The sequence below is a fragment of the Chironomus tepperi genome, unplaced genomic scaffold (genome assembly GCF_022539635.2).
Source record: "Chironomus tepperi strain 1889 unplaced genomic scaffold, CSIRO-AGI_Ctep_v1 contig_376, whole genome shotgun sequence".
Taxonomy (NCBI): domain Eukaryota; kingdom Metazoa; phylum Arthropoda; class Insecta; order Diptera; family Chironomidae; genus Chironomus; species Chironomus tepperi.
The window spans coordinates 5,029,532-5,048,776 of NW_027226498.1; the positions used below are offsets into that span (position 1 = coordinate 5,029,532).

The 19,245-nt window shown below is 29.6% G+C and overlaps 1 protein-coding gene across 2 annotated transcripts; it reads left to right on the top strand.

Moving 5' to 3' along the window:
• Window positions 1-123: 123 nt before the first annotated feature.
• On the top strand, window positions 124-18,380 carry KrT95D (phosphofurin acidic cluster sorting protein KrT95D). Of its 2 annotated transcripts, XM_070647897.1 has the most exons (12): window positions 124-578; window positions 5,257-5,514; window positions 5,603-5,856; window positions 7,312-7,553; window positions 7,679-7,922; window positions 9,762-9,839; window positions 12,300-12,786; window positions 12,850-13,252; window positions 13,369-13,653; window positions 13,712-13,802; window positions 14,191-14,304; window positions 14,369-18,380. In XM_070647897.1, exons 1-12 carry the CDS (start codon window positions 454-456, stop codon window positions 14,482-14,484), a joined length of 2,697 nt encoding a protein of 898 aa, XP_070503998.1. In that variant the 5' UTR covers window positions 124-453; the 3' UTR covers window positions 14,485-18,380. The 2 variants fall into 2 exon arrangements, with proteins under 2 accessions (XP_070503998.1, XP_070503999.1); XM_070647898.1 differs by lacking the exon at window positions 9,762-9,839.
• Window positions 18,381-19,245: the final 865 nt, after the last annotated feature.

A 19,245-nucleotide genomic window follows, 5' to 3' on the forward strand; every position in this document is an offset into this window, starting at 1 on the left:
ATTTCGCAATAAACTTAAATCACATTTAACGGCTAGATTAATTTTAAATCTATTGTTTATGTTAAGTTGATTGTATGTGTGAGAATTCGTGTTTACACAATTCATTCAAGTGGTGTGAGTGTTTTTTGAGAAAGAAAAATTGTGAAGACGATAAAAATTAATATTTTTAAATTATCTCTTTAATCGCCAACTTTAAAAGATGGAAAAACGTGTATTATTGCTCGGAAAGCATAAATGATAAGGAGTTTTGTGAAGAAAATCTGTGAAAATGAGTGAAAAGTGAAAAAAAGTCATTTCTTTTTACGCCCTTCTCCATCTTATATCAAAATTTTTTAATTTCATCTAAAATAAAGTGAAAAATATTTCATAATAGAAGATAAAAGATTTGTTATTCTATTAAAAGTGATTTAAAACATATTCACATAAAATCCGTCATAAAAAAGTGGTATTAAAATGTCGAAATTTGAGCGGATGAGTAATAGCGGCCCAAAACCATCCACAAATTTTTCTAAACCAGCCACAACTCGGTATTTTGCTGCTTGGGAAGTGGATAGAACAGCTCCAAATTGTGTACCAAGGTAGGTTTTAGTGATAAATGATAAAACAAAGAAACGCAATTCGTTGATAAAGTCACAAAAACAGATTAACTTCTTATTGTGCCTTGCAAAATTTCCTGATTATTCACATATATAGAGAGTTTAAAGGAAGAAGAAGAACAAATGGATGGAATGAAAAAAAGTGAAAGAGATAGAAGAAAAAAATGTATGAAGTTCATTGATCTACATAGAAATGCATAAATAGTGACCAACTAATTATTCTAAATTACACATAATCATCTATACACGCAGTATAATTTAAAGAATGAATGCAATGAAGGGGAGAATGGTCAAAAATCAAATACTAACGGAGAAATAGAGGCTGATTAAAGTGAATATTCAACCGGGAGTATTACTATTATTCATTCACATTTATTCATTCACGGCCTCTATGTTTCATGTATACATACAGTCAATCAGTGAGCGCACAGCTGTATGAGCGAGATAGAAATTTAAGGACAGCTTTCTCCTTTTATATTTCTTTTTTTTCGTCATCATATCGATTCAACAAAAGGCAGTTAGTCTTTAATAGCCAAAACGTGTGAAATAAAAAAGAAGAAAAGAAAAATATAGAAAAACTAGGATAGATTCGAAGAATGTTATGGCACGCACGTAAAAAAAGAAAAGATAAATTTTACCGATAGAATTTAAATTTAGCAAAAAGGGAGAACTATAAGGTTTATGTATACGCATGACAATAAAATATATATAGTCGTGTTTATTTTCTTACATCCCGACCTACGAAAATATATTTCTTCTTCACCTCAACATGAACCATGATTCTCAGCAAAATCATAATATGAGATTCAGGCCATGTCTTCGTTTTGGTAATAGGAGTTATTAATTTTTTTATGAATCGACTCCTATTATTTATTTATGACTTTTTGTTGATTTACTTCATATATTTGCGTGACTATTTTGTTTTTCCTTTAAGGAGGAAATCCATTTACACGATTTTTTTCGACTGTTTTAAAAATAACATTTATGTATTTAGCAATGTTTATGCTTCTTTGTTTGTTTATAGACATTTTGCTAACATCACGTAGATTTTGTGTATGTGATATGGCTAAGTTGATTTTTCAAGGTTGAGAATAGTTTTCTTAAAAAGTCTATGAAATTTTAAGTCAATTTTATGCTTGAAATTATGTTCTTATCAGGATATGCACTTAACATTTCATAAAATAATGGTATTCTATAAAACTTGTCTCTAGGATGCCATTAGGCTGGCATGAAAATCGTATGTCCGTCAGACACTTATTTAACTTAATTTTTATCGCGACTGTAAAGTCAAGAGAAAATGCTACAAATTTCATTACCAAAAACACATCAAGATCATTGGCAAAGTCATTTTATGTATCACATATTGAGCATAAAATATCATTGAAAATGTTTTTCATCTGTTTTAGTGAAAAATATTGCGATAAAGCATACACTTTGTATCTTTTTACACTAAATTAATTAAAATTACAAATTTTCTCATCTCATTTCATCTGCTCATCACCACAAAATGCGCTGTTCACTTCAATGACTTTCCTATCTGTTGTTTCTTTGGCTATAATGAAGCATGAGGCCAACATTGGAGATAAAACTTGCTTTTTGCAATAATGAATGTGTAATATCAAACGAAAATCTAAAAATATTTCTTTTTAGGTTTTCGAAAAAAGATTTTTTTTTTCATTTGTAAATAGACGTCTTGATCTTGTTTCTGTGCCACTTAAAACATTCTCTATAATGATGATGATTAAGATTGAATGAATGTTATTTTGCGCAACAAATATTTGTAGGCAGTACATATAGAGAACAAAAGCTAGTCATTGAAAAATTGTCTGCTGATAATGATTCATGATGAAAATATGGAATTTGAACTGAGAGAGACAAAAAATGCGAGCTTCTTTTCGATAAGTGCAATAGAATTGATAATCTTTTGACTCTTTTGTGTACTTATTGTTCTGTTTCTTGTCTCATTAAAATAGGAATCCACACTTTACTTAAATAAGAATTATAAGTGCTAATACATGTCCGGAATTATAATATTTAATTTAATTTATACACAAAATTACTACGGATTTATTTTTTCATTGTGAACATCTCACATTGGATATACAACAACGTCAAAAATAAAATAATGTTTGCAATGAAGATTCTTTTGGCAACATTTGCAATTACAATTAATGCTAAATTCCTTAATTCATGACCATAAAATATATAAATTTGCGTCATTTTTGTTATAATTTTAGCACATCTTATGAAATAAAATTGGATCCGCATTTTGTCTGTTGAGGATCCAAGTGCCCAAAAACAGTTAGAACGAATCATTAACTAGTTTTGCCTTTAACGAGTTTTAATGCATTTTTATCTATGGGATCCAAATGTTTCTCTATGTTTGTTATACCTCCTTACTTCCTTGGCTGGGTTGCATTTTTGTTATTCTGTATGTAATTTCCAACTTATATAATGTGAATGCATCATCCTTTATTATCAATGACAACGTCTACACTTGTAAAATTTTGTTAACAAAAATATTCACTTTTATTATGGCGCTGTGATTATATTTATAATAAATTTTATCACCTAAATGAATACATCAAGCTCTATAGTATTGAAAAATGAAAATGTTGGCAAAAAAATCTGAAAAAAAGAAGAATTTACATCTGTTATTCATTAATTACTTCCTCGTGACTCACTCAAAACAATGTTTATCAGCTTATGCTATAATTTATTTTATTTATTATTTTTTTCGAAATATTTATCTATTCCTTCACATGAACTTGCATGCTTTAGTTTGTTTAGGATTGTTTTGAAATGGCTGTAGACTTTTCAAGGAGCAGGTCAAACGTGACCGTTCTGAAATCTTAAAAATGCCGATGATATCTCTGACATAATATAAATTTGGCGGGAATCTCCACTTGGAGAAACTCGAAAGCGAAATGATGTGAATAAATTAAAAATATTTTGTAATATTATCTTGTCTGTTTTTTCAAGCGCATGGTAGATTTCTCTTAATTTCAGTTTCGCATCATGATTTTCTTTTCAAAATGACTCGTTTTTTTGGCTTATCGATGTACTAACTGTCCATTACGAGATACATACATATTAAAACCGGTCAAATTATTTACATCAGTAGAAATTTATTAAACTTGTAACTGAAAAATCAATTAGAACAAACCTGTTTTCTTAAAAAACAAATAGTTAATAATAATTGGAACAAAAGCCTACATATAAATATAATAATGAGAATATTATTTCAATTTATTACTTACTATTCGATACATATAGAAAGTTTTGTAATGTACAATTTGTAAATGACGAAATTGTTGTACAACAATATAGATTTTTCAGGCTTTATGAACACCTACATTAACTTAACTGTCATACATAGAATTATTGTAAGACGATGTGGGCAATTGGGTATTGGAAATTGTTCTGATTTGTAGATTGTGAAATATTTTTACCAATTAATAGTTCTAGATTCAAACAGCTAAAAAGCATCAGTGACATTCAATTTCAGGAAGATTTAGTTGAATTTGGTTTCCGATACACAAATTTTAATATACAGAATTGGGAATCTATCGTCTTCAAAAAAGGCAATAAATAAAGCATAAACAACCTCAGTGATGTATGCCACACCAAAATCAATAATGTAAAATTAAAATCTAAATTTAAAATGTAATAGTCTTTAGCTTGGTCCCTTAAAATTGTCAAATCATGAAATACAACTTTCTAGGTTCGATTATCAATGGATATGATAATTTAGTCTGTTAATGAATTTGACTTGACTATTTAGATGTTATGTATCAAATCATGCAATTTATACTGCATAATTTTATTACTTATAATAATTTGTTGTTATCTGCTTGTAGAATTGAATGACACATTAATTAAACATATCATATTCTATTTCCGATTGGCCCGAAAGGCACAAAACTACTTTGAAGTGGATTATCTGTAAAATATTAAAGTCTAACAAGTTATTTTGATATTCTTCGATTTTTGAAATAAACCACAAATGAACTTAGGAAACTAATATCTTATTTAATTATAAGGGAAAATGTGTATAGGTCATCCACATGCGGTTACTTATTTAATTTTCAATCGTATCATTTTTCAATCAATGTCATTATTAAAAATTTATTTTTCAATCATTAAATGTGGCCGAGACGCGATGGGAAATATATTTTTGAGTCGCGAGTCAGTTCCACACACAATCATCATTCCGTCATTATTAATTTATCAGAAAATGTATATATTTTTATTGGGAAGCTTTCGCCGACAATTGACGACGTGATGTGTACGAATATAGATAGTTGAAATATTATGTCAATATATGAAAAGGTGTTGACATGTACAATATAGCAGTAATAATAGAAGTCTCCTCTAACCTCCCTCAATTCATTCATTCATGTCATTGTTTTCGTTTATGTGTGTCACGAAATGCTCTAATCAACAAGTTGCTCAAATCTATTTACAAATATTTATGAGTCTGAATAAGAAGAAGGAATAAGAGGGAAAATTGATTGTTTTGTAGATTCTTATTTTTATTAACTTTTCTGACTCTTATATGAGATCATAATTAATTACCATTGCATACTATGAACAATAAATACTGTATTATGCTTGATTTCCCTCGTCTAACACAATCTTTTGTCGTTTCTATTTTTAGATTATGTTCCTTGACAATAACTCGTCTGTCGCTTCTAACGACACTTCCTTCAGATTATACATCACTATCAATAGCAGTTAAAATGCAAAGTTCAAAGAGGACTTTACGTTCACATGAAATTTCAGTGCCACAACTAGCAATTCCATCATCATTTGGAGGAACAAATATGAATATAAGCAGTCCACCAATACTTGAAATTGAACTAGATTTGCACTTTAGTTTACAATATCCACATTTTTTGAAACGCGATGGCAATAGGTATGTGATCATTCTCAAAAAATTTGAAAAATCCATTTCGTATGGATCGGAATTCTTATTGTTTAACTAACAAATTGAATATTTTTAGATTATTGATTCTTCTTCAACGACGTAAGAAATACAAAACTAGAGCTATTCTTGGATATAAAACATTAGCGGAAGGTGTTATCAAAATGGATGCTGTGCTACAAAAATCTATGGATCTTAATGTTGAACTGAGTGATACAACATGCAAAAATGGAAGACCCGGCTTTCCAGTTGCCATAATTCGGGCCAATCAAATAACATCAAGTCCTGTTGATCAAATTGACAATAAAAATAATAATAGTGTTTTAATTGCTGGTAAGATTCGTCATCTGTTTAATTCATTATTCATGACTACTCGTTCGAGTTGCATTCTTTAATCGTGTATGAACGAGATTTCACTTAATTTGTCAGCTTATTTATTTTTCTATGGAAATTTGTATATCGTCAGATGATAAAACCATGAATCGTCTTCAGGAAAATATTTTCATCGGAATTTTTTCGTTTGTTTTTCTTTTTCACGAATGTGTCACGATTTTCCGTTGAATTCTTCTTTTAGGAAGTGAGAAACTAATTACGGAATTTTGGGAAATTCGGAAATTTTCTTTTCATAAAAGATTTTTCAACAATTTTATATTTTTTGCCTTAATATTATGTCCCTCAATTTCAAATAAAGCCTATTCTAAAGACAATAAGTCATGATTATATGATGAGTAAGACTTTAATGACTAAATCACACTCGTAATTTACTACTCAAGTAACGTATTAGAGGAAACAATGATTCAAAAGTGACAAAAAAGTTTTATCATATTTTTGTAAACTTTTTGACTAAAGGGAGCATTTTAATACATTTTGTATGACTTCCTGGCTGTATCAAGCTAATAGCTTGTTATGAAGACATCGTAATTCATTTGTTTAAGTAGCTTAGTCTGCCAATTTTTATTTAATTGTAAAAAGAGCATTGGTTTGCTTTGCGCATTAACTTGTTCAAGTTCTGCGTAAAAATGCGCTGAAAGCAAACTTGTCAGAAATGGACAATATTATATATTTTTTCTTTGTAGATGATTTACGAGTGAATCAGATTTATTTAAAAATATAAAATGATTTGCATAAAACAACTAGTTGCTAATTTACATACGTTTATGAAAAGAAGTCATCATAATTTAAGTAAAGAATCGTATAAGATTTCCATTTTTATCTGCTTACATTTATTTCCCGCTTTGCGAGACGGGACAGCATTTAATTAACAACTCATTTACAACTGTTTTATGGCATCAAAGTCATTCACACACGGTGATTTGACTGCTAAATGTGCCAAGTGTTAACCTTGAGAACTTTTACGTCACCTAAGGGATTTTGTTGTATTAATTATTGTTTTGACGATTCAGAGAAAATGTGTCACTTTGTTATTAGTTTTGAAAATATTTGGCAACAAGTCGCTGATGAATGCACCGTGTTATTGTGTGATTACAAACAATTTAAAATATTTTTAATTGCATGATAATTGTCGGTTATTGTCATCTGAAAATTCATCAACGATTGTTTTATGGAATTTTGACTATGACAATTGAATGTCATCGAAAATTTCCCATAGTTTTCATTTAAAAATGACACCAAAAAAGTTCCCCTTATATTAATTTTTGATTCAATAAAACAAACACATACAATACCCAAATGCGCCTCTAATTTACACACCAATTTTCATTAATTACTTTTATGTAAATTCCTAAAATTTGCATTTATTCAAAAACTTATTCTTCAATTCCTTTGCAGATAGAGGAATAGGTAATGAATATTCAGATGAAGATGAAGATCAGGAGTTTAGCTCGAATGAAGAGAATGAGGATTTGGCGGGCTATGGAGCAAAGCGCAATTATGCATCAAAGCGTGATAATTATAGGAAATTAGAAAGAAATGATGTTGAAGGTGATTTAGGAGCAGCACAAGCCGACAGTGATAGTGATTTTGATGGAATGAAAGTCAAAAGTTCACGCGATCCAAACAAAATTAGTCGAGTAAGTGTAATAAATATTTTTAGACCAAAAGAGTCGTAAAAAAAATTCACTAGTAATATTTACGATTATGTTTATCAAATTTTTCTTCTTTTCCTTTTCGCATTTCTCGTGTCGGTAATAAATAGCAACGAAATTTTAAGCAAAAAATTGTGGCATTATTAAAGCGTTTCCGTCCTGAAGAATTGGAGGGTGAAGTAAGGCAGGGACAACGCGGCGAGCGTGATTTAGATGCATTATTTCAAGAGTTGGAATCATTATCATGCGAGGGAGAGGAATCTGGTTTAGATATTGACAGTATATCCATTGGCTCAACACCAAAACCATCTTTAAGGCCATTTTTTACCAATTCAAAGCAGGACAATATTGCGGGTAAGTAAACGTCTCTATTCTATTGCTTTTTTTTTTGTTTTTCTTCATTTCCTTTGCAAAAAAGTAAAACTCATTTTGTAACATTTGCATTTTATTGAGTTTATAAAAGTTAAGAATTTGTTATGTTAATGGATATAAGAGAACGAAAAAAAGGGGGTTTGGTGAAATGTTTTTATTATGCTCCATCCTATAGTAAGCTTCTTAACGTTTGAAAAGTAATTAGAATGATTTTTACCGTCTCTTTTACAGCTAACAAAATATATATATACATATAATATTTATATTTAATTAACATGAAACAATTTTAATTTTGTTACATTTTGCCAGTAATTGATAACGCAATTTTCTTTATTTTACAAAATATCTGATTATATTAGATTGCATTTTATGTTATAAATATTTAAAAATACTAACAAAAGGACTTTGTTATGCAGAAATATGATAGGCATGAAAGCTTTTATTAATAATTATTTCAATTACATTTTTCTAAAGAGGGATATATATTACCCTATACTATGTCTGTTGTCATTTAGTATGACTTTTCTTAAATACGATCCGTTTTATTTGCTTAAAATTGGATTCTTAATTTTCAATCCAAATTTTGCGGTTTTGCTAATTTCAAATGACTTGAAACAATATATTTAACAACTTTTTCTCATTAAAGTTCTCGATATATTTTGTAGTGAATAAAGTAAAAAATGGAATTTCTATTAATTATTATATGTTGTATTTTAGAAAGATCCATATCGGGAAATCTCGAGTCGAATCGATTTGATTCAATTTTCATAGCAAAATATAAGTCGACATCTAGCATTGAAAATTTCCCTGAAGCTTAATTGTAACAGAAATACTTCTTTTTTTAAAAATATTTTGAAGACTTTAAATATTGATTTAAAAGCTCTTTGAAAAAGAAATCTGCTAAACACTTCACACAGCTACTTACGAATTTTCAATGATCTTTCCACTTAAATACATTGATTGAGTTTCATTCAAGTATGATATTTCATTCATCCTTTCAAAAATTTAAGATATTCGCATATAAACAACATATACACATAAAGTCATCTTGAGAATGCGATAATTATTTATTACGAAAACGTGCTAAAATGTTCAGAACTAGATTTAATTCATTGACTTTATAAGAATGCATTTGTAACTATCTTTAGGTTAATTAACTTTATTTTGAATAAATATAATGTGCTAAGTAGAAATTTATATAATGCTGTTGACGCATCAAAAAGTTATCGGACTCGATGTTTACAATTTAAGATTCGTTAATCAAAAAAGATCATAGATTTATTTAAAAAATTTCAAGTTCTTCGTCAAAATTTTCCAACAAAAATGTTATGTGTCAATGGATACTTTGGTGGTAATCCACGATCGAAATTGCACACGGCATGTAGTTCACATAATTTGGACATCACTGTTCTACATAGTTTTTAGTCCAGAGTTCGAAATTGACTCGAATTTTTATGAAAAAGTCGGCTTGAGTCGACTTGACTCCATATTCGACTAAACTTCGAGCTTTGATCTTTACTAGAACTTTTAAGACGCATGCATATATATCCAAGAGCTTTGATGAGAAAGAGGCAAAGATACGACTTTGTGCATTAAATGATATGACATAGTAAAATATTTACTACTATATAAATAAACAGTATGATCTATCGAAGATGATAAGATAACAAGTAGTGAAGAAAGGTCTATTCTGCTATAATATTCTTTGCGTAGCTATTCATAATGACATAATCATTAATACAAACTAAAATAATATTGCGTTTAATTTTTGTTGCATGGCTTTTTGTTATGTTATTCTTTTTTTCCGTTATGTTTTTACAGGCTCAAATAACGAAAAATTGCCTCTGGAGAAAAGGGATTCTATAATATCCGAAAAGAAAATTTCGCCGAATGGTCAAGGTTTGTATTTTGGGTTATTTGCAAAACATACATATAAACGAAAAAAAAAATATGGAAAAACTAGGCCAAGATATTTATTTATTTTTACGTTAAAGAAAAAATCAAATCCATTTTAGGTTTTTAATGTGAAATATTTTCGTACAAAAGGCATCAATTTTGGGTATCAAAACGTTTATATGTTTCACTGGTCTATTTGGAATAATAATTGCACTATACTCGAATGTGTATACAAATTAAACACAAAAATTCACCTTAAGAAATCAAAATTGTTCTAGGAAACGATATTAAGACTTTATACCTTTGTGGCATGTCTTTCGCTATAAAATTGCCATCAACAAAGCAGACAAGAAACTTTTTCTATGGACCAATTACCTCTTTACAAACGAATATGTCTCATATGTCTCATATACAAAACGTATAATAATTATAACGGCAGTTTGTCAGTTAGTTTCTTGAAATTGAACAACTCGATGATAGTAATGAAGAATTTGCAATTTTCGAAACTGCTATGACTATTATGGTGCTTTATTGTAAATATGTATGCATAATGCATTATTGTTTATTATTCTTCACACTGTATTGACAGACAATCGATTTTGTTTTGACTAAACGATTGAAATACTATCAATTACTATTAATTACTCGAATCGATCATTAATGTAATAAGTGTACTTAAGTTGCTTCAGGTGAAACTTATGTCTGTAGCAGGGGCCAAACCAGAAATGTTTTTTATGAATGGGGGGATTTTTTGTATGTATCGCAAAACTTAGAGGGATTTGCTGATTTTTTCACGATCCTAGTAAACTGAAGAGCTTTTTACAAAAAGTGGAGTCAACCCTACCCTCACCCCGGAATACGCCCCTGATCTGTAGTTGTAAATGAAATTATGTGCTCAATAAATTGTTAAGCGATAATTGTCTGCTTAATTTTTTTGATTACCACCTTTTAAAAATACCGGTAATTTGGAGCTTAACCAAAAGGAAATTTTTTTCGATTTAAATCGACTTTTACATGTTGAATCTGAGTCCCCTTCGATTTCTGATTTTGAAATTGACAATTTCTATAAAAATTACTGATCGGATACACCAAAATGTGATGCTAAAAGACTTCAAATTATTTTCTCTAAACTTTCTCATACTTTTTCTCTTCACTCTACTTTCTCCTTCAATTTTACATCTCTAAATCTAATCGTACTCAAATTTTACATCCAAGATGTTTCCTAATTTCCTTAAACACTTCAAAATATGAACAAAAAATTCCAATCGAATTGTTATTTGTAGCCAAAATCATTTTGCTCTTTTGTTCGCCATTTCTTATGTCGAGAATGATTTTGCTTTATGAAGCATGCATACATTTATTTTGGGTTATTTTGCTGTACATAGAAACAAAAGGAAGTGATTATGCATGTAATTCTGTGTTTACGGTTGGATGAAAGAAAAAAAGTTCTATTCTATCTTTCATGGCAAAAAATATACTTTCACTTTTATTCCAATTTATTTTAATGCTAATTTCAGCCATGATTCATTATTATGATCGTTGGACGTAATAAAGTTGAAACAATGCCAGAGAATTGTTTCCCTTCTTCCCATTTCATTATATTCTATATTAAATTTCATTTTCTACGGTTGTTTGCTGTAAATTTCATTTATTAATTTGCTTGGTTATAATTTTTTCTCTGAGCTTTTTTAGCTTATAGCTCTCGCAACGGAAGTTGTTTGAAAACCTTCTGAGTTAATTAAAAAAAAAGTTTTTTAGCGCATTTTCTACGAAATATTTATAATAATGCTCTTTGGACTGAGTGACATGGCTGCTTCATTTAATATCAAATTGATTAAACTTTTTATAAGACAAAGAATATGCTCACCTTAAATATACTAGATGAGTGTTGGTCTCAGCTTACTTTGCCCATGAGATCAAGCTCTTTTTCCGATAGGGATTAATGTAAGCTTTTGATGTTTGAAGCAAGCAATAGTGCAGATCAAATATAGGATTTAATCATTTTCAAACTGTCATCTTTTCAGTCAGCTCCAGAATATTTCTAAGCTTCTCAAAAGAAAGTGCGCATAAAAAATTTACTTTGTATTCGCTCGATATGCTTTTTCTGTGTTTTAAAAAGGCTTAATAAAAAGCTTTTAATTTTCTCGTTTTAATCTAGGAAAATAAGCAATCAACTTTCCAGTCAGCTATAGAAAATTGTTATGTATATTTTTTATTTTGCTGTGTTATATGAAAGCATTTGTGTAAAAATAATAATGCATGCTGAGAATGATAGTGCAAAAAAATCTAATGACTCCTAATAAGGAAATTAACATTTTACCATTGTGGAATTAAAAGTGTTTTAACTTAGTTCTGCATTATTTAAGTTATAATCCTGGAATCAAATAAAATCCATAAACAATGAAAAAAGCACAAGAAAATAAATCTATTTTCAATTAATTTTTTATTTATTTTTTTTTAAAGATCGAGCTGATAGCAGCGGAAATGAGGGAAATGCAGGAAATACAGATCCCGAGATTGGTGGAGCAAATTCAGATCCACAAAATACAAGTCCACCGAAGGACTTGCCAATATCATCATCGAGTGATAAAAGGAAAACAATTTTCCGTACATCAAGCAATACGCCATCAAGTGCAAAAAAGAAACAATCATTGAGTTTTACGACTGAACCAAAAATCAGTACATTAGATACATGTTTATCGCCAACAAACGTTGAACCGAGAAAATCATTATTGGAGCAATTGAGTCGAACATTTTCCACAATTGATGAGACTGTTTTACCTGAAGTTGTGTCAATTCTCGGACAATTTACGGAACCTGGAAATCTTTTTACACATCGCTTAACGACGTTATTATCAAATATTCGCCCAAGTATTTATTTGTTCCATGCTCACAATACGGCTGAAATAAAAGCAATTTTACAATCATTAATGAGTAAAATCCAAAAATAGTAAGTACATCTTTATTTATTTTAAAATATTTTAATACAATTACCTATTCATTATGTTTTCAGTTGCAATTCAACAGCAAAACCTCCAAGTACAGTAAAAGTTCTATTACTAGGTGGCGATTGGCTTCAAGGATCTGTTCTTAGACATTATGTTGAATTACTAGGAAGTAGACCATCTGAATGGCTTAATCATATACGATTTTTCATTGTTCCAATTGGATCTAGTGCTATATCACGTTATTTAAGTACATTAGACAATAGTTATGCATCGTTATTTGGTAATGAGAATTGGCAACAACTTTGCTCAAATAATGAAAGTTCTCAGCTAAAGACCGATTCACTTGAGATAACGAATCGGATTCAGAGATATTTACACAGCAGTGGTCCATGCACACAAATTCCAATAGCAGAAGCAATGATAACACGAGATGAGGATTCGTGCCAAATATTTGTACCATTTATTACTGTAAGTCTACGACCTTTTTTTATGCTACAAGAACATTCTTTGTGGCTGCACGATACACCAAATCCAGTTTTAATTTTTTATCTAATTTTTTGTTTTTATATTTTTTTTTACTCAAGGATGTTCGTTTGGGACAATTAAATGAAGGCACTCAATTATCATTAGACTTAGATGAATCAATGAGCACGATTACATCAACATTATCAAGCTCACCGCCAACAACTGGCGGGCGTTTATCTCCAACACAGCCAAATACACCATATTCATTACTTCAAGAGCCATTGGAATTACAAGTAGATTATTGGCCATTTATTAGACCAATCATTGATGCTAAGGACAAGAAAGAAGCAAAGAGTCAGGATCAAGGGAAGAATAGCGTGAAAAGTACATTCAAAAATCTTCAGGTAATTCTAAATATTGGCTATAAATAACTAGAAATAACAAATAATTTTTGTTTTAAAGGTATGGCGATTACCATTAAATCCAGTTACAGGAGGGGAAGTTTCAAATGGCTTAACATTATGCTTTGCAGCAAAGGAAAAGAAACAAAAGAGTAAGTCCATATGATAATTGAATTGGCTCTGCTTTACATCTTTTTGAAATTCACAAAAACTATGCGAATCGTTATGAAAAGTGTAATGTGGCAATAAAAATTTTAGTACCAAAAATTTCAATATTTTTATGGGAAAACTTGAATTAATAAGTTTTGAAAGCACTGAGAGAGACTTCTTTTTATGCTTCAAATTTAGCACGTTGAAGAAAAGTTCTCTTCTCTAAAAAGAAACATAAAAAATTTATCAATTAGGATTATTAATTTCGGTATGAATAATATAGAACATGCTTAAGCAGTATATATGTCAGTGATTTGCGGATGCATAGTGTTCTTGCACGGACAATATTTTAATTATGTTTTATAAATATTTTTTTCCATCTCTTTGCAGTCATGAGATTGGGGAAGAAAAAGGAGAAAGATCGTGATACAGATAAGGAACAATGCATTGATAATGTTGCACGTTTGATTTGCTCGCCAAAACAACATTTAGCTCCGTTGAGAGGTAAAAATAAAGCAATACTTATCCACTCGAATAAATCAATTTTAATTGCATATTAATTATCTAGTTTACATTGATGGAACTGAATGGACTGGTGTAAAATTCTTTCAACTATCATCACAATGGCAGACGCATGTGAAAAATTTTCCAGTAGCATTAATTGCACCATCTGAAGTATCATAGACATCATTAAGTCGAAGATGGACAGAGAATAAGTAAAAGAATTGATTATTAAAGGAATTGGTAAGATATTACGCCAAATTATATGCAACTAGTCATCAACAATAAATTCATACATTTCATTATAAGAAAATAATTAACAAATGAAGTGAAAATTTTTGATTTTAATGTTTATCAATATTGATGATAAAACAAAAATCTATTGTAAAATTTCTGTATAAAGCTAGTCGATTTTTTATTTGTCTAATGTAAAATTATTCTTAGTAATATACATAATCATTATCAGCATTGCTTATATGCATCAATAATAGAATTCAACATATTCAAAAATGAAATAAAATAATAATAATAATAATAATAAAATAAACGTTTTTAATAAGATGATTTTAAGGAACAATAGAAAATCCAAAGATTGAAATGCTTTTTGTAAGGATATTTGTTGAGAACAAATGAAATTTTATATAGTTTTGCAGGCTTTGAAGTCGATAAGTAAAATTTATTGTTGGTAATTTAGAAATTTACTGTTTGGTTGAGATCAAGGTTGAGATGGAAATGAATTGTAGGTCCGCTTTTGTCCAATTTGAATATTTCTGTACTCTTAAGTAGGGTCTCTCGAAGACTCGATCTTGGTGTCGACATCGGGGACCCCTACTCATTACACAACAGTCTATTCCATGCCTATTAAGGTTTGTTCTTTTCTTAAAAAAATAGTCAAAAGCAACGCCGTTATTGATTTTCGCGTAGGATAATCAACAATGTCATAACTAAATCTAAAACATAATTGACTAAAGAAAGCAAAACAAAATCATTTACCTCAATTATTTCTATCTCAACCTTTATTTCTACAATATTAAAAATTCTGGAAGAAAATTTCGCCTCAAAAATAGTTTAAATTTGAACAGCTAAAGTTGTTATAGTGATTCAGCATGATTTTTAAACACGTACATAAATTATTAGACATCTCAGACTGAAAAAAATTTCGAATAAGTCAGCAATTACTTTATGAAGAAATTGTACGTTTTCTTATTTTAGTCTGGAAATGTCTAGAAATCATATGTTATCCGAAGATATAGCTCTACAATTCCTTAACTCAAGGCTGAGACACTTTTTAATAGTTTTTGGATAGTAATATTTCTGTAGGGCATCAAAAGATCGGTTGTATTAGGCTACATATTGTCATTAACCCGAGTATGATGCGGCGAACTGATTATTTCATTTTTACAAAAATGAATCGAAATCAGCAACAAATTTAGTTTATTTAAAGGTAATTCAAAAATTTAATGGTGATGGAAACGTTATTTTAGAATATTTGCACTTAGCCAAGATGATTATTTCAATTTTTCTGGAAGTATTAAAGTCAACAATGAAAATTGAATTGAAAATATCCAACCTGAAAAGCAAATTGCGTAGAAAGTGTCAAAATTGGGCCGCAAGCCAACGTAACTCTTGCTCCAGGTCAGATTCTATAAAATTTAGCCTCAGACAAGAGACAAATTATCCTAGGACCAGATTTATTGCCATTTGTACACAGTGTACTTTCCGGGAAATCGCCTAATATTCCATACATCCAAAATATATTGAGAAAGTGTCTAAGCATTGTGTTTAAATTCATTACAAAAAATGTACATGCAATACTCAACTACCCGTATTATCCTGAGAGAATATATCTAAAAAGAAACTTACCTTCCACATCAATGCTTTCATTTTTGAATTTTGTTCCTATTTCTAAGCTAAAGAAAAAGTAGTGGAAGAATAGTTGTATTACTTCTTCCAATCTGCTTTTCATGCATATGTGAGAAATAAAAAATGAAGACGATAAAGTAAAAAAAAAAAAAATCTTGCGGAATGAGACAGGCTTACATGAATAGAAGATTTATATACAAAAAAAATTGTAGGAAAATAAATTTTTATAATATTCGAAATGATCAATCGGTAAATGGTTAGCAATCAACAATGAAGAAAGGAGCAGGAACGAATAATGTTCAGTTTAAATATTGATGATGATGATAATAATAATATATGAATGTAAAAAGAGCTGCATCATTAAATTTAATGATGTGCAGCATTGAATCAAATCAATTTTTATCGCTTTTACCATTTTGGTCATTCTAAACTGTTAAATAGGGCATAAAAAAATATTCATATAAATGTGATTTTTTCAGAGAAAAAAAAAGTATAATACTAGTGAATGAAGTTATAGCAACTAGATGTTCGTCAATAAATAATTCATAATAATTTAAAATCTAGAGGAAATATAAAACACTTAAGGATGGAATTGGAAATAAAATGACTTGAAAATAATCTTTTTAAAATCCTTTAGTCATATTTATGAGAATCTGAATGGAGACAACAATAAAATGTGCAAGATCAGGAGAATCCCACGGTTGCTTCCATTTTAATTTATTGCGGAGCGTTATGGGAGGATGGCTTGTTGGATGTTGATGGTTTTGGGATAATAGCGCATTTTCATGACTATAAATTTAATGGAGGTTTTTTAAAGGACTGGAACGGGATTCTTAATACTTATCCAAAAAGTTTTATTTGCTCCTAAATAGGCACCTTAAGATAGATATAGCACTTAACTTGTGTTCAGAGAAATTTCTATGATAATAAAATTCTCAAATTGGGTTTCTAGGGCTTATTTACATTTGTAATTTAGTATATTACCAAAATAACACCAAGTATACTGAACTTTTGAGTGCTGCATATGAAATATACTGTCAGTAGCTCCAATTAAGCAATTATCATCGACACCAAAAAATAACTTTTGATGTAAAAGGCCAATTGTATAAGAACTATAAATTGTATGATTGGCCCTAATTTAAAATTTATTTCACAAATTTACTGACATTGGTCAATATAAATTATTTCTGGTTATTTGAATTGATCTGATTTATTTCAATTGACTGCTCGCGTTTTGATGAATTAATTTTGATGTGGCAATATTAAAATTAATTTCATGTTCAAATGTTAATTTAGTTTCCATTTAATGATTCTGTGCTTTGATGTACTACTGAATTATGAATAATTATAAATGTTAAATGATTTTTTGATCAAATAATGCCTTTGATACCCTTTTAATTGAGAGATTAAAGCATTTTAAAACGTAACACTTTTGAATTTAATTTTTGGGAAATTTTAAGCTCTTTGGTGAATTGTAGCAAACAGCCCGAATAGCACAAATCGGTTAATCGATCCGAAATTCGGCACCAGTCTCGCGTGACTCTGGCATGGTGCAGAATTTAAACTGAATTCGCCATCAAGTCATAGTGACGCTGATCTGCAGTCGAATTATGAATCGATTATGCTTGAACTATTCGGGAAGGTAAAAAGCCATTTAAAAATCCATCTCCCGTATAGTTAATTCAAAAAATAATTAGTGCCAATATGAAAAGTTCTGACCAGAGCTCGAAGTCGACTAGAATTTTATATGAAATCGAGTCGACTTTCAGGTCTGGTTCTGACCCACCCTGTCAGACATTTGTGCAACTGACGACGAACAACAAACGTTTTGTCTAGGAAAGAACGCGCTCAAAACTTCCTGAAAATACGTTATTTATTTTTTGCACAAACTCATTCTCTCGTGTAATGACTAAAGGATAAAAATAAAACCACATAAAGTAAATATAACACATAACATAAAATTGAATATTTGAAGCGACAAGAAGAGAATTACAAAAAAATAAAATAAACAAGAAATTTATCACATTTAGGAAATTGTTATGAGAACGCAAACATATCTATGAATATATATATATATATATATATATATAAAAAAAAGTGAAAAATCATGACGACATTTTTTGAAGAACGAAGCTGGGAAATTTTTTAGAACGAGTTGCATTTAACTTTTTGAAACACAAAAAAAAGGAAATACCTAATAATAATAATGAAATTAATATAAATGAAACAATAAAAGAAAAATTCAAAGAATTTGATTAGTTATTTTCTGAACTTGATTGCTGAAAGTGAAAAAGCTTCATTTCTGCCGGATGCTTCCATCATTTTAATGAAAATGGGATAATTACATTTCATTAAAATTCATAAAAGGTTCTTGAAGTGTTAATTGAAATTTACCATAATTACACTGCACATTTCTTGCTTTGAGCTTTAATTGATGCAATTTATGCTGTTATATTTTCAAGTAGCAATTTTACATAAAATTTACGATTAGATTATTCTCGTCTTAAGAGGACTTTAATATCTTCATTTAAATCTTAGTCGTTTTTCTTTCTGGAAAATTTAATAGCAATTTTTCGTGAATTTACAAGATGATGAAGATTTATCCTCTAAAATTTGTAACGTGAATACCATAAATTATATATCCGAACAGACAATGAGCAAGCTCAATTATATTGATTGAGGATCCTCATGAGCACGCTCATTTAGGTTAGTAACCTAATTGTCAGTTAAGGATCATAAAGCTAATTAATTTCATACAAAGATTAAACGTGCCCTAATCACACAAATCGGTTAATCGATGAAAAATCTGGACACAAACTTGTGTGATTCTGACTTGGTAATGGGTTTATCTTAAATCCGACACCAGGTCTGTTCGAGGTAACTTGATGATGATTGGTTCCTATTGATCCACTGTGAATCGTAGGGCGTTAATAAAGTGATTGAACAGGTCTCTGTTCCGGGCTATAACGGCTACTTCTGCTAACTTCTTTTGTTGTTGTTCTGCCTCCTTCTCTACTGTTGTACGCCAAGTTTGAGGTAACTTGGTGGTGTAAATTTAACATGAGAACCGTTCAAGAAAAT